This window comes from Notolepis coatsorum (assembly GCF_963971535.1).
Source record: "Notolepis coatsorum genome assembly, chromosome: 2".
NCBI lineage: Eukaryota > Metazoa > Chordata > Actinopteri > Aulopiformes > Paralepididae > Notolepis > Notolepis coatsorum.
Window position 1 is genome coordinate 39,147,876 of NC_140166.1, and position 27,374 is coordinate 39,175,249.

Below are 27,374 nucleotides of genomic sequence, written 5' to 3' on the forward strand. Positions count from 1 at the left end.
AACAGACAGAAGAAAATAAATAGTCAAAAGAAATAAAAGGACACAAATAAAAGAGACAGATGTATAGTCAGGGATATTTGTGGGTCATGATAAAGCGCTCTCATATGTCATATTCATCTTCATATATCCCCATCATACATCTGTCTCTTTTATTTTATTAGTTGGCATAATAAACGAATCAAGCATCAAGATACGAGGGCGGGGGTTTGAGACAGTCAATACTGCGTAGATGATGCACTCTGTGACTCTTCTCTGTGACAAAAGCAGAATTTCCACGCTCCTTTTTCGAGGACGTGCGCTGTAATGAGCGGTGAGGTCAGAGACGGAGAGCAGGGCAAGTCACAGGTGACCTAGAAGTAGAAGTAAATGTGTCCTGTTTCCTGACCCCCCAAGGTTACTCCTTTATCACCCAAATACCCGAAGGATCATGGGACATTCAGATCATCGAGAGGAAGAAGTCAGCTGATGTTCTAGGTGGGTACTTCCTCCTGTCAAGACACACACACACACACACACACACACACACACACACACACACACACACACACACACACACACACACACACACACACACACACACACACACACACACACACACATACAAGGAACATACTGTAACTCTTCGCAATAGATAAATTGGGAGGTTAGAAGTCAAGATAAAAGGAGTTTTGATTAAGAATATGTAGTGTTGGGCAAGTTACTTTAAAAAAGTAACTAGTTACAGTTACTAGTTACTTCTTCCAAAAAGTAACTAAATTACTTACTCAGTTACAAATTATAAAAGTAACTAGTTACTTCAGAAAGTAACTATTGCGTTACTTTCAAGATTTTTTTTTACATAAACAACATACACAAATCTAAACTATTTTAATGTTGCTGTGGGACAAAGTGAGACTAGCCTCCAATCAAATGCCATGTAGGCTATGTAGATATTATAATTACTATGTTTATATAGTGGATCATACAAATACAAACAGAATAGATGTTTTGGAACTTTTGATATGTATTGCCCCTCAACAGGCCACAACTGGGCAACATTAAATTATGCTTGTTAAGCACTATACCAAAAATAAATAACAAATACTGATTGATTGAACATTTTAATTAACAGATTTCAGAATGGGTACAATACAGTACGGCTCAATACACACAATTGTTAAGGGGATGCAGACCAGATAAAGAGTTTCGTCTTGTTTACATCAGGGTCCCCCATTTTCAATTCATGACATTTATGACGAAAGTCTTTCTCTGGTCTGCATCCCCTTAACACTTGTATGTATTGAGCTGTACTGTACTGTACCCATTCTGCAATCTGTTAATAAACTTTTCAATCAATCAATCAATCAATGACATACACAACATACAGATATAAGAATCTAATCGAATCATCTAAACTAATCTAATCATTACATTTAAGACATGCATGACTTACAGAGATATATCTCTGAGCAGCTGAAGCCTGTGCTATTAAAGCAGGAAGTGCAGCACTGTTGATAAGGCTGTCAGCACTGCAGTATAGCCACTCAGTGCCCTGGGCTGCGCTGCAAAGAGTGAACACAAAACGCTCATGGACCCGCGGTCTCATGTTGACATTGTGTTGTTCGTTGGATTCGTTTTTGAGCTCAAAACGTACACTACACGGACCGCGGTCTCATGCTGACTGATCACTGATCGCTTGTCTTGTCGCGCTGTGTGCAGACTCTGGATGCTTTAGACACCCGCCCACCTCCACCTCTGATTGGCTTACCATGACATTGTATTCAACCTCAGCCAATCGTCAGCATGTATGGGGGTAAGGTTGCAACGGACATCCGGTGGACAGGTAGTCGGCGGAGTGGACGGAGGAAACCATGTGGCGAAGCGGCTGCTGGCTAGCGGCAGGCGCCTGGATGGGGGAAGGAGGAGCGGTTGGGTTGGATTGCGGCTGGACGTGGTCGGGGCAGAGGAGGTTGAGGTTTTCGGAGGAGATGGTGGAAGGACTGTTCCGTGTCGATGGCGTGAGGATGTCGGAAGGGGAGGTAGAGTCGCTCCGTCAGGGGGGTAGCGTTTTGCAGGTTGAATGTTTGGAGTCTGGTCCTGGTGTGCCGGGGCGGTGGTGTCGAAAGCGGGAGAGACTTAAGTTTACTTGTCGGGAGAACTGTTTGATGGGATATGGAGACATGGAGGAGGCTCTAGCTTGGAGGGTGGGCTCTCGCTGTCGTGCTGTGTACCCCCCGGATGGCAAGGTGTATCTGGGGTTTGTTTCCTGGATCGAGGGTGAAGACTGCGGGGTCAAGATTGACGGATATGAAGGGTGTGAGCTGATGGGTATGTCCGCCTTGCTGCTCCCTGAGGGAGTGAGTTTGGCGATGGGAGATGACAGTATGGAGTGTGGTTCGGGGGGTGAGAGCGGGGGAGAAGGGTGGAGTAAGGTGGAGAAGAGGGGCAGGGATAGTGGGGGGAAGGGGGTGAAAAGGAAGAAGGGTAGGGGGGATAGCTCGAGTGGATCAGATGGTGAGGGTAGAGCCGAGGTTGTTGCGGGAGTGATTCATGTAGTGGTTAGGTTTGAGGGGGTGGGGGGAGTGAGCAAGTTAGGGTTGTTCGAGCTGCCAAAACTCGTAGGTAAGCAGTTAGGAGAGGTAAAGTATGCTAGAGTTTTGAGAGATGGGAATCTGGCTGTAGGGTGTGTAAGTGTAGGGCAGGTGGAGATGGCTAGGAAGATGAGGAGCATTGGTGGCGTGGGTATAAGGGAGGTAGTGAGAGTAGGGGAGAAGAGGGAGGGGGGATGTAAGGGGGTGATAGCTGGGGTACCGGTCGAGGTTAGCGTGGAGCAGCTGGTGGAAGGGTTAGGGAAGGACGGGCGTAATGGCGTAGTTAAGGGTGCAGAAAGGATGAAGAGGGGGGCAGATAGGGTAGAGACGGAGACGGTAGTGATTAAGTTTGAGGGTAAGGTTGTTCCTAGTGTAGTGTTTGTAGGGTATAGGATGTTTAGGGTTAGGGAATTTGTTCAGAGTCCTCTTAGGTGTTTTAGGTGTCAGGAATTTGGCCATGTAGCTGTTTCTTGTAAGAAGGGACAGAGGTGTGCTAGGTGTGGCGGGGAGCATGAATATGGGAAGTGTGGGGAGGGAGTGAAGCTGAAGTGTTGTAGTTGTGGTGGGGAACATAGTGTAGCGTTTAGGGGTTGTGCGGTGATGAGGAGGGAGGTTGAGGTTCAGAGAGTGAGAAGGGATGATAGGATTTCGTATGCGGAGGCAGTTAGGAAGTTAGGTCAGGGAAAGCAAGGTGAGGAAGGAGAAGGGCATTTGGCAGTAAGGGTAGTGCAGGAGGATCAGGGGAAGCAAGGTGTGGATAAGGGGTTTAGGAAAGGGCATTTGTCGGTAGAGGAAGTGCAAGAGGAGAAAGAGAGGGTGTGGGGGGTGAAGTTGGAGATAGTGGCATTTGTGACGAGAGTGGTGAATACTATAGTGATGGTTAGCAGTAGGACAGAGAGGTTAAGGTTAGTAGTTGAGGCGGCAGTATTAGACATGGGTATGAAGGGGTTGACAATAGGGCAAGTAACACAGGAGTTAGGGAAGGTAGGGAAGAAGGTTGGTGTGAGGGATCAAGTAAGAGAGTTAGGGAAGGGGGTGGTGAGTGTTCAGGAAGGCCAGAGTCAGTCGCTGGAGGCAATGAGTGACTCATAGATTAGGTTGGATAGGGTGGTGATGTTAGGGATGGGTTTTGTTTTGTTTGGTGTGTTAGGGGGTTGAATGGATTTGGTCGTGATCTGACATTGAACCGTTGAATAAGAAAAAGAAGAGGGGAGAATGGAAGACTGGCCCGATTTCCGGGTCGGTAGGTGGCGGTAAATGCCCCATTTATGGTGGCCGTCCGCCGTAAAACACCAAAAAGAAGAAGAAGAAGAAGTCAGCATGTATGCTCCAAGCATCTCTGTATGCTTGGCTCGCGCACTGTCCACTAAACAAGGAAGAACATTATTATTGCCTCTCGGCGCAGAGATATGTCTGATGAAAGAAACAGGTTCATTCATAGTAACGCGCCGCATTTTTTTGTAGTAACGGTAACGACGTTATTAAGATTGGAAGAGTAATCCGTTAAATTACTCGTTACTGAAAAAACGAACGCCGTTAGTAACGAAGTTACTTATAGTGCCGTTATTCCCGACAGACATGAATTAGCTTTTATTGATCAACAGCTTCCAGAGTTCAGGAAGAAGCAAGACCCTCTCTATTGACCTGACTGGCACTTAGCTATCATTGTCCAGTAGTCTTCATTAAGTGTTCAAATGCTCCAAGGCTGTGGTATTTGTGTGCGGTCTCGGTCTAAACACCTTCTCATTGTCCACGTCATTGTGGATGTGTCTTGGTTGGTCAGAGACTTGTCTCTGTCTCTCTCTCGGCCACAACTTTTTTCCTACCAATCTATGACAACATACGTTTTTTATTTCATCTGATTTCACTGTTAGTGTTGGCCCCACCAATGAAAATCTCAGCATCTGTTTGAAACTCTTTGAAATGACGTGTACACTTCTTATTGCCTGTTTTAGTCTTCGTCTTGAATAGGACTTCATTTGCCCAGAATTCTGTTGTTTTGATCTGGCCTCAATCTCTCTTTGGACTTTGTCTTGACTTAAAGGAAAACTCCAACATTTTGGGAAATTAACTTATTTAACATATAAGTCATACCACAGTCATGGTATCCATAAACTTCAATTGGTTCGGATCCTTTGAATGAAATGAAAATGTAAACAAACACTGGCCTCACGTTAGAAAGTAGCACTGGTGACGTGAAATCACTGAGCCCAGAGAGGAGTGGTTCGGCAAAAAAAATGTCAGAGTATATTTGCTTAGAAAACGTAAATGTCGAATTAAATTATTTTTTATTTCTCCACGTGGTAAATACACAGGTCACAACATGTTTACAGGAACGTTTTGGAGTTGTATTTGGAGTGTATTTCATGACTGTAGGGGACTGTAGGGAACTTCAGGGTAAAGGTCTGACCCACTTCCAGTGATGAAGCTAAGCTACACTAACGGTGCGGGCGTTCCCTAAGCCTAATGCATGCAGAGAGACAAAAAAGGTATGTATCTTCTTGTCTAACTCCAGGGAAGATGTTAAATAAGCTAATTTCCCAAAATGTTGGTTTTCCTTTAAAACTTGACTGAACCTGGTCTTCGTCTTGGCTTGGACTCGACCAAGGTGGTCTTGACTTCTGCTTATCCCAGAGTTGCAGTCGAGATTCCAGTTGAGACTAAGACAAGACCCAGAATTGGCCTAGTCGAGGTTGAGTCAAGATCAAGACCAAACATGGCTGAAGCCAATTCCAAGAGCAAGACCGGAATAGGTTGTGAGTCTTTTCTGTGATACTGTACATGTATGTATTTATTCAGCATGTGGTTAGCATTCTGAATGTGGTTATCAAAGCTACAGCCTGCAGGAAACACAAACAACGTCAGAAGATAAATCAACTGAACATTATTAAAAAAGCACTCAATAAAAGAAAAGGGACATAGGACATTTGAGAGCAGGACAAGGCCAAAACAAATTAGGTTGGACATTGAAACGAGACCAAAACTATGATTTATTCTGGTGTCAAGACCAGTATTAAGACAAGACTGGTCTCAAGAACGAACAACGACACTGGCCCATCCGTCTCCTCCATAAGTATGCCTTCTGATCTTTCTCCTTCTTGTCCCTCAGCTGTGACAGACCAAGCTGGAAACTTCTTCTTTAACGGGGCCTACAAGGTCGACAGCCCCCAGAACTTCCACGCAGCAGGCACCGTCTTCAAGTACCGCCGGCCCATGGATGTGTACGAGACGGGGATCGAGTACATCGTAGCCAAAGGCCCCGTCGACCAGGCCATCAATATTCTGGTACTTCTCTCCTCCCTCCCTCCCTCCCTCCTTCCCTCCTTCCATCCATTAGAGGTGCGTTTGGACTCTCCCTCTGTGTTTGAATGAGAACAGGCCCTGCCGCTCTGACACTGGATGTGTGCAGCGGGGTACGTCATGAACCAGGTTTGATAGATGTCACTATGAGGATGGAATGGAAGAGACCGTTAGACAGTTGTTGCTCACTCCGCTGGTATGTCTCTGCTTATACGGGCCTTTTGTGTTTTGAGTCTCACAAGACAAGTCTCAGAAGATGTGGAATCTTCTTTTTAAAGGGGAATTGACTTTTGCGTTTATGTTTTGTAAATGTACACATTTTCCAGAAGATTTCCCAAGATTTCATTATTATTTTTAAAGTTTGCAATATTATTTAATGAACAATCATTTTCTCATAAACATATGATTAAACATACAGGAACGTGACTGTGTATAACATTTTATTTCAACCATCTCAGGCTATTTAATTCAATAATGTCACAGCATTGTATTATTCTTAAAGGAACACGCCAATAGTTTGGGAAATGAGAAAGAGACAAGGAGATAGATACCTGTTTCCTCTCTGTGCGTTCAGTAGAAAGCTATCTGGCTGCACGTTAGCCTAGCTTAGCACAATGAATGGAAGCCTAGGCATTGTCCAACTAACACCACTCCCGAAGGCTAAAAGGCACTGTCCACTTCCATTCATTGTGCTAAGCTAGGCTAACCTGCAGCCAGATAGCTTTCGACTGAACGTACACAGAGGAAACTGGTTAGCATCTTCTTGTCTCTCTCTGGAGAAGACGATAAGCTAATTTCCCCAAATGTTGCCGTGTTCCTTTAAAGGTATCCAATGGAGTTGTAACCATTCGTTTTTTAAATTGGCACTATAGACCTGGGGAGCGAGGTTCCACCTGTGATTTCCCCCCATTGAAGATCAAAACTGTAAGTATTACAGCCAAACTGTATTGTGTATGTTCATAATCTTCGACTGAGGTATAGCTTATTTAATTTGTATACTGTTACAACCAATAAAGGTAAATGCTTTAACTTAATCTTTGAGATGATGTGTTTTATATTGTAATCCTTGTTTCCTTTATACTGTAATACTAGTTTCCATGGTAACTACTGCAGTACCCATTATGCCTTGGCAATCTTTGACCAATCACAAGAGCACAACTACTTTGTATATAATCATGAGTATATAATTCCAATAGACCACTGCACTTCCGCGTTACATTGAGCTCATGGGAGAGAGAGCGGGGGATAAAATAAATGAATGTGGATGAGAGTCTTGACATTAAGTGGTTGTAGCTACGGCTGTGGGGGTGCTGGAGACATGATCCAATAGACTTTTATAGGCTACACCTGAGTGATTGATTGAAAATGTTATTAACAGATTGCAGAATGGGTACAATACAGTACAGCTCAATACACACAATTGTTAAGGGGATGCAGACCAGAGAAAGACTTTCGTCTTGTTTACATCAGGGTCCCCCATTTTCAATTCATCATGACATACATGACATACAGATAGACAGTACTGCTACATCTATACATTTATGACGTACCAGATTTACAAATACAGTACTTTTTTTGATACAGGAAGAGTCTAAAAAAGAGAGTATATACATTTGACGAAGAAACTGTACATTGGAGGAGGTTGGTAGGTAGGAGGTTGGTAGGTGGGGTGGAGGGGGGGGGGGGGGTTGGGTAGGTGGGGTGGGTGGGGTCGGCGGGTAACTGTACATTGGATTATCGATGAAATCTTACTTGGTTGCAAGAAGAGGGTCTCGTGTATTATTGGGTTTAATAGGACATTTATTGTACATTGGAGGGGGTTGCGTTAGGACATTTACAGGGGCCAGTTTCTAATTGCAGTCTCTCGTAGGTGCTCTTTGAGAGTGGTTTTGAAAGTGGGTAGTGATTCACATTCCTTTTCAGATGTGGGTAGGGCGTTCCACATTGATGTGGCATAATTGCTAAATGTGTTTAGTCCCTTGTTTGAGCCGAATTTGGGTTTAACATGATTTGTGGAGCTCCCTCTGGTGTTGTGGTCGTGGTATTCACTGAGCTTTGGGAAGTATTTTGACATGTACATGGGTACCTTAGTCGTGTAGTGTATCTTGTAGACCAGGCCCATTGCAAGTTGCTGTACTCTGTCGTTTACTCTAAGCCATCCTAGGTTGTCAAAGTGGGCAGGGGTGAGGTGGGTTCTAGGAGTAAGGTCAAGCAGTAGTCTGACCAGTTTGTTTTGAGATGTTTGTAATTTAGTTTTTAGCGCCTTTGAGGTGCTTTGGTACCATGAGGTGCAAGCATTGTCGTAGTACCCTTGAATGAGTGCTCCTGCCAGAGTCTTCAGGGTATTCTTGTTTACCAGAGAGGAGATCCGGTACAAGAATCTAGTTCGTTGGTTGACTTTTTTTATTACATTGGATGCCATTTTGTCACAGGAAAGATTTGCCTCTAGGATGGAACCTAGGTATGTAATTTCATCTTTCCTTGTGACAATATTGTCACCCACTGTAACTGAGAAGCCGTCGGTCTTGCTGAGTTTGTTATTTGAACCGAAGAGAATGGACTCTGTGTAATGATAGTTTCTTATCAGCGAGCCAGATGCAGATTTTGCCTAGTTCCGAGCTGAGAGTTTTTTCAACCTGTAACTTGTTCTTGTCAGAGACCAGCAGGGCTGAGTCGTCCGCGAACAGGAACAAGTTGCAGTCACAAGCTGACGACATGTCATTTGCATAAATTAGGAACAGTAGCCATCCTAGTATGCTTCCTTGTGGAACACCACAGCTCACTGGGAGGGGGGGGGGATAGGGTACCGTTTACCTCCACCATCTGTTCTCTCCCCTCCAGGTAGGATTGCATCCAGCTCACTGATAGGCTATCAAAACCAATTGCTTTTAGCTTGTCAATCAGAATGGAGTGGTTGACAGTGTCGAAGGCCTTTTGTAGGTCCAGCATGACCATGCCGCAGTATTTGCCCGCGTCCACGTCTTGTTTGATGTGGTCGTTCAAATAGAGAAGGCATGTGTCAGTGGAGTGGGATGTTCTGAAGCCAGATTGGAATTCATAGATTAGATTTTTTCCGCAAGGTACTTTTCGACCCGTTCGTATACTCTTTTTTTCCATGACTTTCGAGATGGAGGTAAGGATAGAAACAGGGCGGTAGTTGCCTGGGTCTAATTTGCTGCCCTTTTTGTGCAGGGGTGTTACTCTTGCAATTTTGAAGTCTTTGGGTACGTGTCCCTGTTTTATGGAGATGTTTATTATGTGTGTGATGACTGGGGTGATGGTGGAGTCTCCTGAACACGGAGAGACCAATCCCAAATTGATCGGCACTTTCTTGGCCGAGCTATAGTCACTTTTCCGCACCTACTCCCGAATTCTGCATGCGCAGATTGCCCACGGAGTCTCTGGATTGTCCAGAGATCTAGGTTTATCAATCTGTGCATGCAGGGTTTGGGGAGTAGGTGTGAAAAAGTGACTATAGGTCGGCAGAGAAAGTGCCGATCGACTTGGGATCGGTCTCTCTGTGTTCAGGAGACTCAGGTGTAGCCTATAAAAGTCTATTGGATCATGTCTCCAGCACCCCCACAGCCGTAGCTACAACCACTTAATGTCAAGGCTCTCATCCACATTAATTCATTTTCTCCCCCCACTCTCTCTCCCATGATTACAGAATACCGGAAGTGTTGTGGTGGTCTATAGTGTATTATGTCTGTTGCTTTGACTATTTTGGTTTCGTAACGTCATCCTCTCAGCTCCACAGCGTTCGTTCGCTCAAATGCATATAGTACTGTAGTTGTTACAATGGAAACAAGTAAAGATCCAATTGCATTAGGTACACAGACTTCTACCCATGACTTTTTTCTCAAATGTAATATCATGTAGATATAATTTAGTTTTGCTCAGCTCCCATCAAATGTCAGACAATTTCAATACGTGGAAACACAGTTAAAACATTGACCTTTATTGGCTGTAACAGTATACAAATTAAATAATCTATACCTCCATCAAAGAGTATGAACCTACACAATATGGTTTGGCTGTAATACTTAGTAGTTTTGATCTTCAATGGGTGGCGTCAATGGGGGGAAATCACAGGTAAGGTGGAGCCTCACTCCCCAGGTCTATTATGCTCTTCCTCGAAATCTAACAAGCTAACTGCCTGTCAATCAAAGGAGGTGGGACTCATTACAACTTTGCCAAAAACCGGAAGGGAAACTTAACACAGATGGGGTATAAACGTTGCAAGCAAAAAAACGACAAAGTGGACAAAGTAAAGGTTATATGAGGTAGGAAATGTATTCAGCTTGTAGACAAACAACAGACAACTCTGTATAGTAGGGTGGATATGTGAATATAAACAAAAGCAAGTTTACATAAAAGCATTTCATGGATAACTTTAACGCTGAAACTCATAATAAAAAACACCTTGGGACGGTTAACCGTCTGTAGTGTGGTAGTGAAAGGTTAACCTTCTGTAGTGTGGTAGTGAAAGGGTTAAATGTATAATTTGTATAATGTATGATCCTGTTAAAAACTCCTGTCTATCTACCCCCCCCCCCCCCCCCCCCCCCCACCCAGGTGTGGAACCAGAACGGCCGCGTGCCATACATCACATACGAGTACACGGTCCTCCGCGAGTCCCTCTCCCCCGTCCCGCCTCCCCCTGTCTACACGGGGGGCTCGGACACCTCGGCTGGGGTCGTCTCGGTGGAGGTAGGGGGCCCGCTCGCCTCAAACGACAGCCTTAATGACAAGGGGGTCTCTGAGGGCCAGCAGAACCAAGTCCTGAGGCAGCCGGGGACCCTAGGAGGAGGAGGGGCCGAGGGACAGAAGGGCCAGGAGACCAACGAGGTGTACGAGGAGACGGCAGCCATCGACTGTGACCAGGACGGAGCTCCACCTCCCCACTACAAAGGTACGGACCACAGTGTCTAACCAGTGTCTTGTCTGTAGTGTGGTAGTGAAAGGGTTAACCTACTGTAGTGTGGTAGTGAAAGGGTTAACATTATGTAGTGTGGTAGTGAAAGGGTTAACCGTCTGTAGTGTGGTAGTGAAAGGGTTAACCGTCTCTAGTGTGATTGTGAAAGGATTAGTTTCAAGTTTCAAGTTTGTTTATGTTTTTTCTGTATGAGCCCCTGTGAGTGTGCTTCATACAGTAATAGATAAAAAGTATAAAATAGAAAAAGCCAAAAGTACGTCAAATAAAGTGTTCAGTCAATATTTCTCAGCCCACTTCTCTATACACTTTTCACACACGACTGTTGTTCCTCCTCTCCATCTAACCTCATAGTAAAATTTGCAGACGACACAACAGTGCTTGGCCTCATCAGAGGGAATGATGAGACCTCATACAGGAGGGAGGTTGAGCAACTAGTGGAGTGGTGCGATGGTCATAACCTTGCTCTCAACCCCACGAAGACCAAGGAGATGATCATCGATTTCCACAGGACTGGTGACCTCAGCCACTCTCCACTCCTCATTGGGAATGAGGAGGTGGAGAGGGTTTCAAAATTTAAGTTTCTGGGCGTGACAATGTCTGATGACCTGTCCTGGGGGGTCAGCATTGCCTCTGCTGTGGGCAAAGCACAGCAGCGCCTTTTCTATCTTAGGAAGCTTAAATGGGCTAAACTCCCACAGGGACTGATGGCCAACTTCTACCACTGCGCAGTAGAGAGTGTACTCACGTACGGACTACTGGTGTGGTTTACTGGCTGCACCAGGGCAGAGAAGGAGGCCCTCCACAGAGTGGTCAAGGCTGCGAGGAGGATCACTGGAGCTAGCCTCCCAGATATCTCCACAGTCTTTACCTCCCGCTGCCTACGGCGTATAAATAACATCTTACAAGACCAGTACCACCCAGCAAACCATCTCTTTCAACTGCTGCCCTCTGGTCGAAGGTACAGATCCATCCAGTCCGGAACCAGCAGACTGACCAACAGCCTCTACCCACGGGCTGTCAGGATGCTCAACGACGAACATCAACTTGCCCCCCCCCCGCATCCCACCCCCGGTGACATAACTCCCACTCCCACATTACAACAATAACTATGAACCGGACTTGCATTGCTGCACTATACAATATTTCATCCTTTGCAAGTCAACGCCCCCCCCCCCCCCCCCCCTCCTTCCATCAACTCACTGGACTGAAATATTTATATTTATTAATTTATTTTGCACTAGCACTAAATGCACTTGGGACAATGATGGTATGTTATATTGAGGACATTGGGACATTGATACTTTATTACTATATTACTATTATTATTGACATTATTATTTTGCACATGCTATATCTTATGTTTGTATGCCAGTGGTGATGTTCCTAACAAATTTTCGTTGTACCAACAATGACAAATTAAGATCTATCTATCTATCTATATACATATATACAATATACAATATAGAGTAAAAAGAGTAACAGTGAGGTAGAATGCAGAAATGGGATGAGGTATAAACTAGGGTAAGGTGCAATGAGGTATGAATTGTAGTGCACATCTCTAACCCTTTGTCGTGTGGCAGTGAAAGGGTTAACCTTCTGTATTGTCACAGTGAAAGGGTTAACCTTCTGTATTGTCACAGTGAAAGGGTTAACCCTTTGGTAGAGTGGAAGTGAAATGGTTATATACTGCCATGTACAGTGTATAACATGAGCCTGGAGTGCCTATAGTATTTCATTAGAGCTGTCCATGACTAAAGAAATCCTTAGACATAGGATTTCATCAACTAAATCATTTAAACAACAAATCTGCTAAATTGTGTTTCCCTCGTTGTTGTCCTTCTGCAGTTGAATGCAACGATGTAGAAGGTCCTCTTAAATAAATACAATGCTTATGCCAGGATCTCATTATGGATGAGACGTGGAGAGCAGTGATAGTGTGTAAAAAACTAAAATCCATGTATTTTAATCCCAAGACACTGCTCCAATAAATAGAATAGCCTTCAACATTTTTGGCTTCCTCCGAGCCAATACGAGAACAGATGTGCTGTGATGTGTACAACATTAGTGGTCATTTGTCTTATATTTGTACACGAGAGCCGAGAGGCATACTCAGAACCATCCCTAGACCTTTGGGGGCCCTAGGCTAAATGTAATCGGTGGGCCCTTCCGTTTTAGCTTAAATCAGAGGGTTTCAGCCATTTCAACATTTTGCCGTTCGGTTTCGAATTATGTTTGACAAAATGATTGCTGTTTCGAGGGACCCTCTGATTGGCTGACTGACCTCCCTATGACCAATTAAATAATTATGAGGTCCTTGATTTTATTTGTGCCTTTTTCACATTTCCTTCCTGGTTGTTGCACTGCCCTATTTCATTCTGGGGTGGGTGTAGACTAGTACCACATGCCTCCTCCAAGACACGTGGAGATGCCAGCCGCTTCTTTTCACCTGACACTGGGAGAGTGTAACGAACGTGGAGGTTCACGCTATCTCCTCCAGATCCCCTCCCCGCTGAACAGGCCAGTAGGAGTCGCTGTTGCAAACAACCAGGACTCATTCCCCACCAGCTCAGGGAAGCAACAGTTGTGGTCGGAGGATCAAGAAAAGAGGGCAGGGTTCGTTTTCTGTACTCATTACATAATAGGGGAGTAGTGTGGTGTTCTTTATAGGAATAGTGTTCTATATGTTCGCCCACCTGAAAGAGAGAGAGATGAAGTGTGCGCGCGCGCGCGTGTGTGTGTGTGTGTGTGTGTGTGTGTGTGCGTGCGTGCGTAAGAGAGAGAAAGCGAGAGAGGCAGAGAAAGTGAGTGAGACAGAGAGGAGATCACGGTTCAGTGACCTGATAGCAGATGAGATAAAATGTGGGATTTTTTTTTTTTTTTTACTTTACTTTTATTTTTTTTTCTTCTAAGAGAACCCACCACTGTGTGCTGGCCCTTTGGAGGCCTGTATTATTCATAGGGCTAGAAACACAAAGATGAGCTGAGGGAGATGAAAAATTCAGGGTCTCATGGCGTCTTCTTCTTTAAAAAATGGCTGCATCACAAACATGAGCGGTAATGGCCTTTCACCAGGCTCTTAGCTAGCCCAGCGGACTGTCGGGGGCCATTATACTGCTGGTTTGGGTGCTGGGTGAGATGAACAGAGGCCCCTCACATCGCTTGAAAGGCTCTCTGTGCACCTTTCACATGTAGCACTGATTTCACCCAGCTACAGCCCTGCCGCTGGTTCTCCAGTATGGGAATACTCACGTGCAGTCAGATGAACTCCAGTGGAGTCAGACACACTCCAGACTGCCATGCCACTTTCTATCAATCACAATGTATCTGCTACATGAACAAAAACATGTGAATCCACTTGTCTCTCTTCCCTTGTCTTCTTTCCCCCCCTCAGAAGGGAACAGCAGCCATGCAGGTACCCCAGCCAGTGGGCCCTTGGAGGCGGGGCCAGACTCCCAGAACCTCATCTGGCGGGTCCAACTAGGGGACCGAATTGGTCCGGATGAACTTCTCATCAACATTTCCACCAATCAGCTACTGACAGAGGGAGAGGGGCTGTTCTCTTCTGAGGTGGGGCCAATGGATATAGACTTCAGCAGTCTGGCGCAAGGCGGGCCGTTCCCCCTCAATGGCACCCTTGAGTTTACTCTAGGACGCAGGCGGAACGACAGTGGAGACGTCTTCTACCACAACAGGACATTGCTGACTACCATCAGGGGCACCAACCGCTCCAACAGAACCAGGTAATGACCGGCACAACCGCTCCAACAGAACCGGGTAATGACCTGGTGTAGGTACCAGATATGCTCGGCCTGCTTCAGATGGACTCTGGGTCCGTTTTTCAGGTCAGTCACATAGCAACGTCATAAATGTTGATCACACATCAACTGAACTTGTGTTGGAACTCTCAGCGACGCCAGTTCCAACACATTGATATGTAGGGTGCACAGAGCAGGCCAACTGCCCCCTACTGCATTGGCCCGACATGCCCCCCCCCCCCCCCCTCCACTTGTGAACAGTGAAGACATGAGAAGTGACACTGTCCATGGGGACACCTCTGATGAGGGTCCCAGGTTCCCTCCGGTGGTTGAGGTCCTTCAGGCGCCCCCACTTGCCTCTCACGGGGTACATTTTCCTCTTCGCTGAAAACCACCTCTTCGTTTTATGAACAGGCGCATTACAGACAGCGCCAAGGATGTCGTCCTAGTGTCGCCGAGAGAGACATGCTCTAATAGAACTTCAAGTTCAAGTTCAAGTTCTTTAATAGTTGTCATACAGAAGTACAGAATACTTTCATACAAAATGCTTCTTACTGTTACGCTCCAGAGACTGTGCTAGACAAGATAGTATCAAATAACATAATAACATAATATAGCATGAATTTAGAAGAAGAAAATGAGGTCACAGTGTTCGGTATAGACATATGTACAATGTTCTGAGTTACCATATAATATACAATACACAATACTATGCAGTGTACTAATGTACAGTACTATCTAGTGCAAAGCAGAAATGGGATGAGGTACAATTTTAGGTACAATTTACAGTAAGGTGTACGAGTTGTAGTGCAATCCTTCATCCATAAATATAAAGTGTGGGGAGTGGGTGCTACAGTGTGTTTGTTTAAAGTGGGTGTGTGCTATAAAGTGTGTGGAGTGGGTGCTACAGTGTGTTTGTTTAAAGTGAGTGTGTGCGTGTGGATGTGTGTGCTATGTGTGTTTGGTGGTTGTTGTTGTGTAGTGTTCATTCATTGTTCGTTTAGCAGCCTGATGGCCTGGGGATAGAAGCTACTTCTGAGTCTTTCTGTGCTCGCCTTGAGACTCCTGTATCGCTTGCCTGACGGCAGCAGTTCAAAGAGGCAGTTGTTCGGGTGGCTCGAGTCCTTAATAATTCTCTTAGCCTTCCCCTTGCAACGCTTGTAGTAAATGTTCTGGAGGGTGGGGAGCCCCCCTCCAATTGTGCGTTCGGCTGAACGTGTCACTCTTTGTAGTCTGCTTTGGTCTTTTGCAGTGCTATTCCCAAACCAGGAGGTGATGTTGCCGGTCAAGATGCTCTCTATTGTACATGAGTAGAAGTTCTTAAGGATCTTCTGGCTGACTTGGAACTTCCTTAGGCGCCTGAGGAAGTAGAGGCGTTGTCGTGCCTTCTTCACCACACTGTTAATGTGTGTGGTCCATGTCAAGTCCTCGGATATGTAGGCTCCGAGGTACTTGAAGCTGTTGACTCTCTCAACCGGTGCCCCGTCGATGCTGAGGGGGCTGTAGTCCTTGACCCCCGACCTCCTGAAGTCCACAATCATCTCCTTTGTTTTGCTGACGTTCAGGGAGAGGCTGTTTTCCTGGCACCATCCCGCCAGGACCTTGACCTCTTCCAGGTAGGCCCTCTCGTCGTTGGCAGAGATCAGGCCCACCACCACTGTGTCGTCAGCAAATTTGACGATTGTATTGCTACTCCGCTGAGCCACACAGTCGTGTGTGTACAGGGAGTAGAGGAGGGGACTCAGAACACAGCCCTGGGGGGCCCCTATGTTGAGGGTGATGGATGAGGAGGTGCAGTTGCCTGCTCTCACCACCTGGGGTCTGCCAGTCAGGAAGTCCAAGACCCACTGGCAGAGGTCATAGCCCAAGCCCAGGTCCCTGAGCTTGGCTATGAGTATGGAGGGGACTATGGTATTGAATGCCGAGCTGTAGTCGATGAATAGCATTCTCACATAGTTCCCCTGCCTCTTGTCCAGGTGTGATGCTGCTGTGTGCAGCACATGGGATATGGCGTCCTCCGTGGACCTGTTGGGGCGGTATGCAAATTGCAGGGGGTCCATGTTGATGGGGAGGGAGGAGCAGATGTAGCCCTTTACTAGCTTCTCGAAGCACTTCATGGCTATGGAGGTGAGAGCTACAGGGCGGTAGTCGTTGAGGCAAGCAGGCTTGGATTTTTTGGGTACAGGGATAATAGTGGACTTCTTCAGGCAGGTGGGGATGACAGCCTGTTCTAAGGACAGGTTAAATATGTCAGTGAATACTGGGGCCAGTTGGTCGGCACAGACTTTTAGGACGCGGCCGGGGATGCCGTCTGGACCTGCTGCCTTCCTGATATTCACTTTTTTAAAGGTCCGCCTCACCTCATGCTCTGTTACCCTGAACACTGCGCCTCCATCAGCAGCCGACCCCCCCCCCCCCATTGCCGAGGCTTGTGAGCTGGTGTTGTTATTACCAGCATCAAACCTCGCATAGAAGGTATTGAGGTCATTTGCTAAGGAGATGTCACTGTTCAGTTTGAGGGAGGCGCCTTTGTAGTCTGTCATCGTTTTGAGCCCCTGCCACATAGCTCTAGAGTCAGCTTGTTCAAACTGGAGTTCAATTTTATCCCTGTAGCGTCGTTTGGCCTCTGACACAGTCCTCCTTACGTTGTATCGCGCCACCTTGTGGTCATTCATGTTGCCTGCCTCTAGGCCGTCGTTGTATGCTTTGGTGCGCTCTCTCAGAGCTTCACGGACGGATTTGTCTACCCAGGGTTTTTGATTTGGGTAAACTTTCATTTTGGTAGTGGGGATTGTTTCTTTCACCCTAGTACAAACCTAGTACAACCTAAACTTGAGTTTAGGTTCAAACTATCTGCTACAACGAGGGGGAAATTATGAAAAATAGCACAAATGTTCACAAGCGCAAAAGAAACTCAGATTTGATACAATACTCCCAACATTATGCTTTTCTACTAGCTTGCTAACGTGATTAATTAGCTGGACCAATTCCAACAATGTTTGTCCCTGTTAGTCATTTAGACCACGGAAGATGGAAAAGAAATAGATTTACTTTAAAGATACCGGAATTACCCTTTAAATCAATCACTGTAATACAGTACATCACATTATAAAACGTATAGTTAGAATTTAAGGATGCATTTGCTGTAGTTTCATATCTGTGATTCAGACGAGCACCTGCCCAACAGTGGATTGATGTTAAACAATGATAGGCCTTACATTGACCTGGTATGCCCTCTATCTGGGCCACGTCAGTCCAGTGTTTGCTTTCCATGGTGTTGGACTCGTCCAACCAATGCCACATGCAGAGGTTAATCTGCATCCTTTCAAACACACACGGCTGCACGCACGCACGTGCACGCTTGCACACACACACACACACACACACACACACACACACACACACACACACACACACACACACACACACACACACACACACACACACACACACACACACACACACACACACACACACACACACACACACACACACACACACACACACACACACACACTACTGTCTTTCACTAAAGCTTATACAGAGATGAGTGTTTGAAAAAAGCCAGGCAAGGAGCGTGTGCCCGTGAGTGACAGTCTGGTTGGTTTAGTAACATCCCATCCCCCTTCATCTAGCCACTTCTAGCTACCTCTCTAGGCCTACTGCTGGGGGAATGGAATGTGCTCCAGGCTATACACTAGGCTGCCTCCTCTAGGTCTACTGCTGGGGGAATGGAATGTGTTCCAGGCTATACACTAGGCCTCCTCTAGGTCTACTGCTGGGGGAATGGAATGTGCTCCAGGCTATACACTAGGCTGCCTCCTCTAGGTCTACTGCTGGGGGAATGGAATGTGCTCCAGGCTATACACTAGGCTGCCTCCTCTAGGTCTACTGCTGGGGGAATGGAATGTGTTCCAGGCTATACACTAGGCTGCCTCCTCTAGGTCTACTGCTGGGGGAATGGAATGTGCTCCAGGCTATACACTAGGCTGCCTCCTCTAGGTCTACTGCTGGGGGAATGGAATGTGCTCCAGGCTATACACTAGGCTGCCTCCTCTAGGTCTACTGCTGGGGGAATGGAATGTGCTCCAGGCTATACACTAGGCTGCCTCTAGGTCTACTGCTGGGGGAATGGAATGTGCTCCAGGCTATACACTAGGCTGCCTCCTCTAGGCCTACTGCTGGGGGAATGGAATGTGCTCCAGGCTATACACTAGGCCTCCTCTAGGTCTACTGCTGGGGGAATGGAATGTGCTCCAGGCTATACACTAGGCCTCCTCTAGGTCTACTGCTGGGGGAATGGAATGTGCTCCAGGCTATACACTAGGCCTCCTCTAGGTCTACTGCTGGGGGAATGGAATGTGCTCCAGGCTATACACTAGGCTGCCTCCTCTAGGCCTACTGCTGGGGGAATGGAATGTGCTCCAGGCTATACACTAGGCCTCCTCTAGGCCTACTGCTGGGGGAATGGAATGTGCTCCAGGCTATACACTAGGCCTCCTCTAGGCCTACTGCTGGGGGAATGGAATGTGTTCCAGGCTATACACTAGGCTGCCTCCTCTAGGTCTACTGCTGGGGGAATAGAATGTGTTCCAGGCTATACACTAGGCCTCCTCTAGGCCTACTGCTGGGGGAATGGAATGTGTTCCAGGCTATACACTAGGCCTCCTCTAGGCCTACTGCTGGGGGAATGGAATGTGCTCCAGGCTATACACTAGGCCTCCTCTAGGCCTACTGCTGGGGGAATGGAATGTGCTCCAGGCTATACACTAGGCTGCCTCCTCTAGGTCTACTGCTGGGGGAATGGAATGTGTTCCAGGCTATACACTAGGCCTCCTCTAGGCCTACTGCTGGGGGAATGGAATGTGCTCCAGGCTATACACTAGGCTGCCTCCTCTAGGCCTACTGCTGGGGGAATAGAATGTGCTCCAGGCTATACACTAGGCCTCCTCTAGGTCTACTGCTGGGGGAATGGAATGTGCTCCAGGCTATACACTAGGCTGCCTCTAGGTCTACTGCTGGGGGAATGGAATGTGCTCCAGGCTATACACTAGGCTGCCTCTAGGTCTACTGCTGGGGGAATGGAATGTGTTCCAGGCTATACACTAGGCCTCCTCTAGGTCTACTGCTGGGGGAATGGAATGTGCTCCAGGCTATACACTAGGCTGCCTCCTCTAGGTCTACTGCTGGGGGAATGGAATGTGCTCCAGGCTATACACTAGGCTGCCTCCTCTAGGTCTACTGCTGGGGGAATGGAATGTGCTCCAGGCTATACACTAGGCTGCCTCTAGGTCTACTGCTGGGGGAATGGAATGTGCTCCAGGCTATACACTAGGCTGCCTCTAGGTCTACTGCTGGGGGAATGGAATGTGCTCCAGGCTATACACTAGGCTGCCTCTAGGTCTACTGCTGGGGGAATGGAATGTGCTCCAGGCTATACACTAGGCTGCCTCCTCTAGGTCTACTGCTGGGGGAATGGAATGTGTTCCAGGCTATACACTAGGCCTCCTCTAGGTCTACTGCTGGGGGAATGGAATGTGCTCCAGGCTATACACTAGGCCTCCTCTAGGTCTACTGCTGGGGGAATGGAATGTGTTCCAGGCTATACACTAGGCTGCCTCTAGGTCTACTGCTGGGGGAATGGAATGTGCTCCAGGCTATACACTAGGCTGCCTCTCTAGGTCTACTGCTGGGGGAATGGAATGTGCTCCAGGCTATACACTAGGCTGCCTCTCTAGGTCTACTGCTGGGGGAATGGAATGTGTTCCAGGCTATACACTAGGCCTCCTCTAGGTCTACTGCTGGGGGAATGGAATGTGCTCCAGGCTATACACTAGGCCTCCTCTAGGTCTACTGCTGGGGGAATGGAATGTGCTCCAGGCTATACACTAGGCCTCCTCTAGGCCTACTGCTGGGGGAATAGAATGTGCTCCAGGCTATACACTAGGCTGCCTCCTCTAGGTCTACTGCTGGGGGAATGGAATGTGCTCCAGGCTATACACTAGGCTGCCTCTAGGTCTACTGCTGGGGGAATGGAATGTGCTCCAGGCTATACACTAGGCTGCCTCTCTAGGCCTACTGCTGGGGGAATAGAATGTGTTCCAGGCTATACACTAGGCCTCCTCTAGGTCTACTGCTGGGGGAATGGAATGTGCTCCAGGCTATACACTAGGCTGCCTCTAGGTCTACTGCTGGGGGAATGGAATGTGCTCCAGGCTATACACTAGGCTGCCTCTCTAGGTCTACTGCTGGGGGAATGGAATGTGTTCCAGGCTATACACTAGGCTGCCTCCTCTAGGCCTACTGCTGGGGGAATGGAATGTGCTCCAGGCTATACACTAGGCTGCCTCTAGGTCTACTGCTGGGGGAATGGAATGTGTTCCAGGCTATACACTAGGCTGCCTCTCTAGGCCTACTGCTGGGGGAATAGAATGTGTTCCAGGCTATACACTAGGCCTCCTCTAGGCCTACTGCTGGGGGAATGGAATGTGCTCCAGGCTATACACTAGGCTGCCTCTAGGCCTACTGCTGGGGGAATGGAATGTGCTCCAGGCTATACACTAGGCCTCCTCTAGGTCTACTGCTGGGGGAATGGAATGTGCTCCAGGCTATACACTAGGCCTCCTCTAGGCCTACTGCTGGGGGAATGGAATGTGCTCCAGGCTATACACTAGGCCTCCTCTAGGTCTACTGCTGGGGGAATGGAATGTGCTCCAGGCTATACACTAGGCTGCCTCCTCTAGGCCTACTGCTGGGGGAATGGAATGTGTTCCAGGCTATACACTAGGCCTCCTCTAGGTCTACTGCTGGGGGAATGGAATGTGCTCCAGGCTATACACTAGGCTGCCTCTAGGTCTACTGCTGGGGGAATGGAATGTGCTCCAGGCTATACACTAGGCCGGCCGGGCTGGTTGAGCTGCCCCCCCCCCCCCCCCCTCTTGTAGACATCTTCAGAGAGCATGTGGCCAGGGAAGAGAGCAGGCAGCAGAGGCAGTTAGGCAGGCAGACCTGGCTGGGATTGGATTCCATCATATTTATAATTCACGTTGGCTTTCCCTGTGCTGTGTCAAAACGCCGCTTCGCCAGTACTCCTGCCAGTGGCAATAAAACACATCACATGACACGCCCTGTCCCCTGCTCCAGAGGAAAGAGAGAGAGAAACAGAGAGAGCGCAGGACCAGGGGAGAGAGGGGGGAGGGGGATACAGCCACACTTGGGAACAAATAATTTAAGGTATTTGCGGGAAAAGTGTAAAATATGACAAGGGGAAGAGAGAAAAAAAAAACTCCCGTCAGACTGTAGTCACCTCAGGGGAGAAATGTGCGGGAATTAGTCACGGTTGTGCCGAGAAATGTTGGCAAGTTATAATTCAAAGTGTCTGTGCCTTTCAAATAAACGTCTGGGCTGGCGATGGGAACGGACGCTATGTTCGGATCACGGCAAAATCGAGGTGGGTGTGTGATTAGCCTTGAGTGCCAACACCGCGAGCCAATCGTCTCCGCGAGTGCACTGATCTTCGCTCCACCTTTTATCCGTCTTTCATAATCTACCGTGCCTGTTGAAGCGAACACATGGGCGATAGATGGCCTGGCTGACCGTCATTATTTATGGTGGCGCTGCCACGGCAGAAACATTAACCGCGTTGAACCGTCTGTAGTGTGGTTGTGAAAGGGTTAACCCTTTGTCGTGTGGCAGTGAACGGGTTAACCTTCTGTATTGTCACAGTGAAAGGGTTAACCATTAGGTAGTGTGGTAGTAAAAGGGTTAAGGATTTTAAAATATTTCGGTTTAAGGATTTGAAGTTCTGCCCAAAATCAACAGCCGCCTATTGCTCCTTTAATGATATAAAAGACTTGCATTCAGTTTAATACATTTTATATGTCCCTCCTTTTTTTACCAAATGTGTAAAATGTCTATAAACAAGACAAGAGAAAAGCTAAATTCAGGCCAGGAACACACAGGACGCCGAAGTGCACCGAACCGCCAGGAAGAGTAGCCAGTTTCCTTTTGAGCAGCCCGTTTCTGATTGGACCGTCAGTACCAGCCAGTTTCTGATTGGACCGTCAGTACCAGCCAGTTTCTGATTGGACCGTCAGTACCAGCCCGTTTCTGATTGGACCGCCAGCACCAGCCCGTTTCTGATTGGACCGTCAGTACCAGCCAGTTTCTGATTGGACCGTCAGTACCAGCCAGTTTCTGATTGGACCGTCAGTACCAGCCTGTTTCTGATTGGACCGTCAGTACCAGCTGTGGCGCGGAGCTCCATGGCTGACTTGCGATTTGCAGCGATAGTTTCTGGGTATGGTTTATTTTCTCTATGAGTGATTTGTACATATACCAAATAAAAAAAACATACACATTGGATAAACAAAGACGATATTAAGGTTTTAACCATTTCACTACCACACTACCAAATGGTTAACTCTTTCACTGCGACAATACAGAAGGTTAACCCTTTCACTACCATACTACAGACGGTTAACAGTCTGTAGTGTGGTCGTGAAAAAGTTAACCTTCTGTAGTGTGGTAGTGAAAGGGCTAATATATAAAATGTATATCTACAGATGAAGATACAGATATCTACAAAATACACGAATCTATTAAAACATACGAACAAAGACAGAATGGCTTAAAATCATGGATTTAAAATGTCCAAGGGTTACCAAGCTATTGATTTTTAAGGTATCTTGTAGAGAGTTCCAAGTGATCGGAGCAAAGAAACTAAAGGCAGATCTTCCAGGCAGAGGACGAATCTAACATAGATGTGATGTAAGATGGCAGTCTTTCCAATAAGGGCCTTTTAGATAAACAAATACATGTATCTATCAGACAGAGAAGACAACACAACTTTTTCATAGGATGCAATGATGAGTGTTATAAAGTTCACCAGTAAAAAAGAGCAGAATGATAATATATAATATATATAATATAAACTTTATTTGTATAGCACCTTTCATAAAGAATCGCAGCTCAAAGTACTTCACAGCAGTAAAAAAAAAAGACAACATGAGCACAAAATTGGCATTAACCCTTTCACTACCACACTACCAAATGATTAACCCTTTCACTGCAACAATACAGAAGGTTAACCCTTTCACTGCCACACGACAAAGGGTTAACCCTTTCACCATCTGTAGTGTGGTAGTGAAAGGTTAACCTTCTTTATTACATGGCGTTTTCACATTCGCCAAAATGCTTGATTGTGATTGGTCAATAGCCCCTGACAGCGGTGAATTATTTTTCAATAACCACCGGTGATTATTGTTTTTTGCAGCTGGAGCAATCAAGCCCACTGACACACACTGTTTCAGTGCAATCAGACACACCTGCCGGCTGCCGGCGATAATAATAATCACTTTATTTGGGCTGACAGAGCCACAGAACAACTGCGTCTGCATTTGATCTCGTCTTGTCGATGGTGTAAAATGAATTAGGTATATTGTTAGTAAGTTAGCCATGTAATAGGCGGGATAATGTATAGCTATACTCTGTCATTGTCGCAAAAAAATTTACCTTCACTGACGTTTAAAACACCTCTGTGAGGTGTTCTAAACTCTGTGTCGGTCAATTATTTTGCGACAATGACCTCGTAGCTATACATTATCCCTTACGTAGTGTGGTAGTGAAAGGGTTAAATTAGCGTAAAATAGTGCAATAGTGCAGTGCAATATATCAATATATACTGTACATAATGATAATAATATTATATATATCATAATATGATAATAATAATATATATTATTATTATTATAATTGTATTTAAATTATATATTGTTATTTATGTATATATACAGTATATAATACCATTATAAATTGAGGTTGTTACTTACCCATGATAAAGATCAGCTCTATGTGATTACAACTGTTGAGGTGTGAGAAAGGGATCTTTGTTGGGAACCACAAGAGAACAGCCTGCCCTACACTCTGACAGTGGGGAAGTGCAGAAGCACCGCCTGGTGAAGTCTGACTGTGACCAAAACAATGGAGTGGCAGACACAGACTGACATGATGCCTGATGCATCGACTTGGACTTGAGCACTGATGACTCGGACTTGGACTTGGACTCGAGCATTGACTGCATTCGGACTCGGAAGGTGCAGACGAGGACTCAGACTTGTTCATTGATAAATACAGTTATTTATTTTTAAAATGTTTGTAATAGGCCCTAATCATTTGGCATAAGATATGGATGTCATTTATGTTTAATGTAGACCTTTCTTTATTTGTATGTCAGCTCTTTGACTGCCAGAGTGGAGTGGACTCAACCTCGATGACCTGGACTTGGACTAGGGTAATGTGGACTTGACTCTGAGTCGAGATTTAGTGACTCGACTACAACACTGGCCTGATGACGATGACTTTGAAGTAGAGGGCAAAACCAGTCAAAATACAAATACATCAAATGTGAGAACCCAGAATCAGGTTCCAGTAACAGAGGTGGACCGACAAGCACAGACTCAAGTAAGTCACCCGACCGTGAGACAAACCATGAGCCTACATGATACCTTTCTATAGTGAGGAAGAAACTAGGTTATTTAAGTCAATATGTAGTATCTGACAAGGAAAGTGATGATCAGGTACTGACTAACATAGATTATTGTTACAGGTTGTTTCATGGAAGCTGTGGTGGAAAATAGCCGAAGCTAATAACTTATTCAGTCCAAAGAGACCTGGTTAATAATACGATTTATTAACTCAATCAAAGTATCAATATAAAATAGTAAGAGTTAGGCTGGATGACTCTCAATGAGGTGTTTAGCTAAGAAGACACCACGGGAAGAGAGACCCCTCACCGGATCTTCAAACATCTTTATACATACAAAACTGGAAAGGGTGGGGGTCACAGGAATACACAACTTATAGGGGTGTCGTGACATTTTGGGGACATATGGCACATATATCAGAACTTGTAAGTCGCTTTGGATAAAAGCGTCAGCTAAATGACTAAATGTAAATGTAAATGTATATGGCAAGGTGGGGAAGGGGGGTAGGAAATGTAGGAAGGAATGGGGGGAGGGATGGGGGTAGGAAGGAAAGATGGGTAGAGAGGGAGATCATCAAAGAGATGGGAGTCTTAACTTCCACAAAGCTGCAACCTCAAGTAACTCGAAGGAATCGGTTAATGAAATGGATGATGAAATTCGAGAGAAAAAGACACATTACCCTGCTGACCAACTTACCTGAGGAAAGAAAGCAGTGGGGGGTAGATGGGTATATACTATATATGCAATTGAGAACAATATTGATGGATCCGACAAAACGTTGTATGAGTATCTGAATGAAAGCAAGTGTGTGCAAAGCCCAGCTGATCATTACACAAGAGAAACAGAACATGAGAAAGTGAGCCGGGTTGATGATTGATTGATTGATTGATTGAAAACTTTATTAACAGATTGCAGAATGGGTACAATACAGTACAGCTCAATACACACAATTGTTAAGGGGATGCAGACCAGAGAAAGACTTTCGTCTTGTTTACATCAGGGTCCCCCATTTTCAATTCATCAGGACATATATGACATACATGACATACAGATAGTCAGTACTGCTACATCTATACATTTATGACATACCAGATTTGCAAATACAGTACTGTTTGTGATACAGAAGGAGTCAAGAAAAGGGAGTATACATTTGACGTAGAAACTGTACATTGGAGGAGGTTGGGTGGGGGGGGTTGGGTACATTGGGATATTGACAACCATACTGGGTAATTTACATTGGAGGTGGTTGGGGGGGGGGGCACACTGTATAAACAAGTAAAACTGTACATTGAGGGGTGGGGGAGGAGACACTGTACAAACAAACAAAATTGTACATTGGACTATTGACAAAACCATACTAGGTAAATGACTGTACATTGGAGGGGGTTGGGTTAGGATATTTACAGGGGCCAGTGTTTAATTGCAGTCTCCCGTAGGTGTCCCTTGAGAGAGGTTTTGAAAGTGGATAGTGATCCACATTCCTTTACAGCTTTGGGTAGGGCGTTCCACATTGATGTGGCATAATTGCGAAACGTGTTGATCATTACTGGAAGGAATGTAAAGGAAACGCTCAAATCTAAAAGTTGAAAGACCTGGGTAAACTGAAAAACATTTTTGGTATAGATTTTGATCAGTATAAAATGTGTGAAGATGTCACAAAGGAGATAATAATTATGTGGAGAGGATACTGGAGAGCTTTGACATGCAATGACCGAGGGCGACACCTTGTGAGCAAAAGCTGAATTACACAGACGGTGCAGAAAAAATATGTCAGATGTCAGAAAATACAGAGAGGCGGTGGGCAACCTAATCTATGTTTTGTAGTGAGTATGAGTAAACGGCCACAGTACTTTACTGAGCCAACAGAAGAGTAATGCTCTACTGTAAAACATGCACTGAGACATCTGAAAGGCACCGTGGACAAAGAGTTGTTTTACAGCAAGTGTGACAATGAGTAACTGCACTACAAGGCAGATCGGGCAGCTGATGTAACTGACAGACATAGCAGAACTGGTTATTGTGTCGAAGCCTAGACCAAAGTGGTCCTGTGATTTCATGGAAGACCAAAAAGCAGCTCACTGTTACACTGTCCAGGAAGAAGAGTATTTGGCGTTAGCCTCAACTACACCAGGATGTATGTACCATACCTGGACAACCGCTAGAAGGTGTTGGCGGACACCAGTACCCACCATCTAAGGTCTATGAGGATAACCAAGGTACAATAGTGTTTGCAAAGAACCTTTGCTGCCGGCTATACGTGTACAGTATAGTATGCTGTATATGTACAGTACAGTACTCTGTATATGTACAGTACAGTACTCTATATGTG

The 27,374-nt window shown here is 46.0% G+C and overlaps 1 protein-coding gene across 1 annotated transcript in view; it reads left to right on the top strand.

The window, feature by feature from the left end:
* Nucleotides 1–27,374, top strand: part of LOC311223323 (ADAMTS-like protein 2) — a gene marked incomplete at its 3' end in the record, with an annotated part of 58,822 nt that overhangs the window by 18,163 nt on the left and 13,285 nt on the right. Inside the window, 4 exon segments of the mRNA XM_084308115.1 lie at nt 394–474; nt 5,680–5,855; nt 10,446–10,782; nt 14,198–14,546. Of these exon segments, the coding sequence (XP_084164241.1) occupies nt 394–474; nt 5,680–5,855; nt 10,446–10,782; nt 14,198–14,546 (943 nt within the window).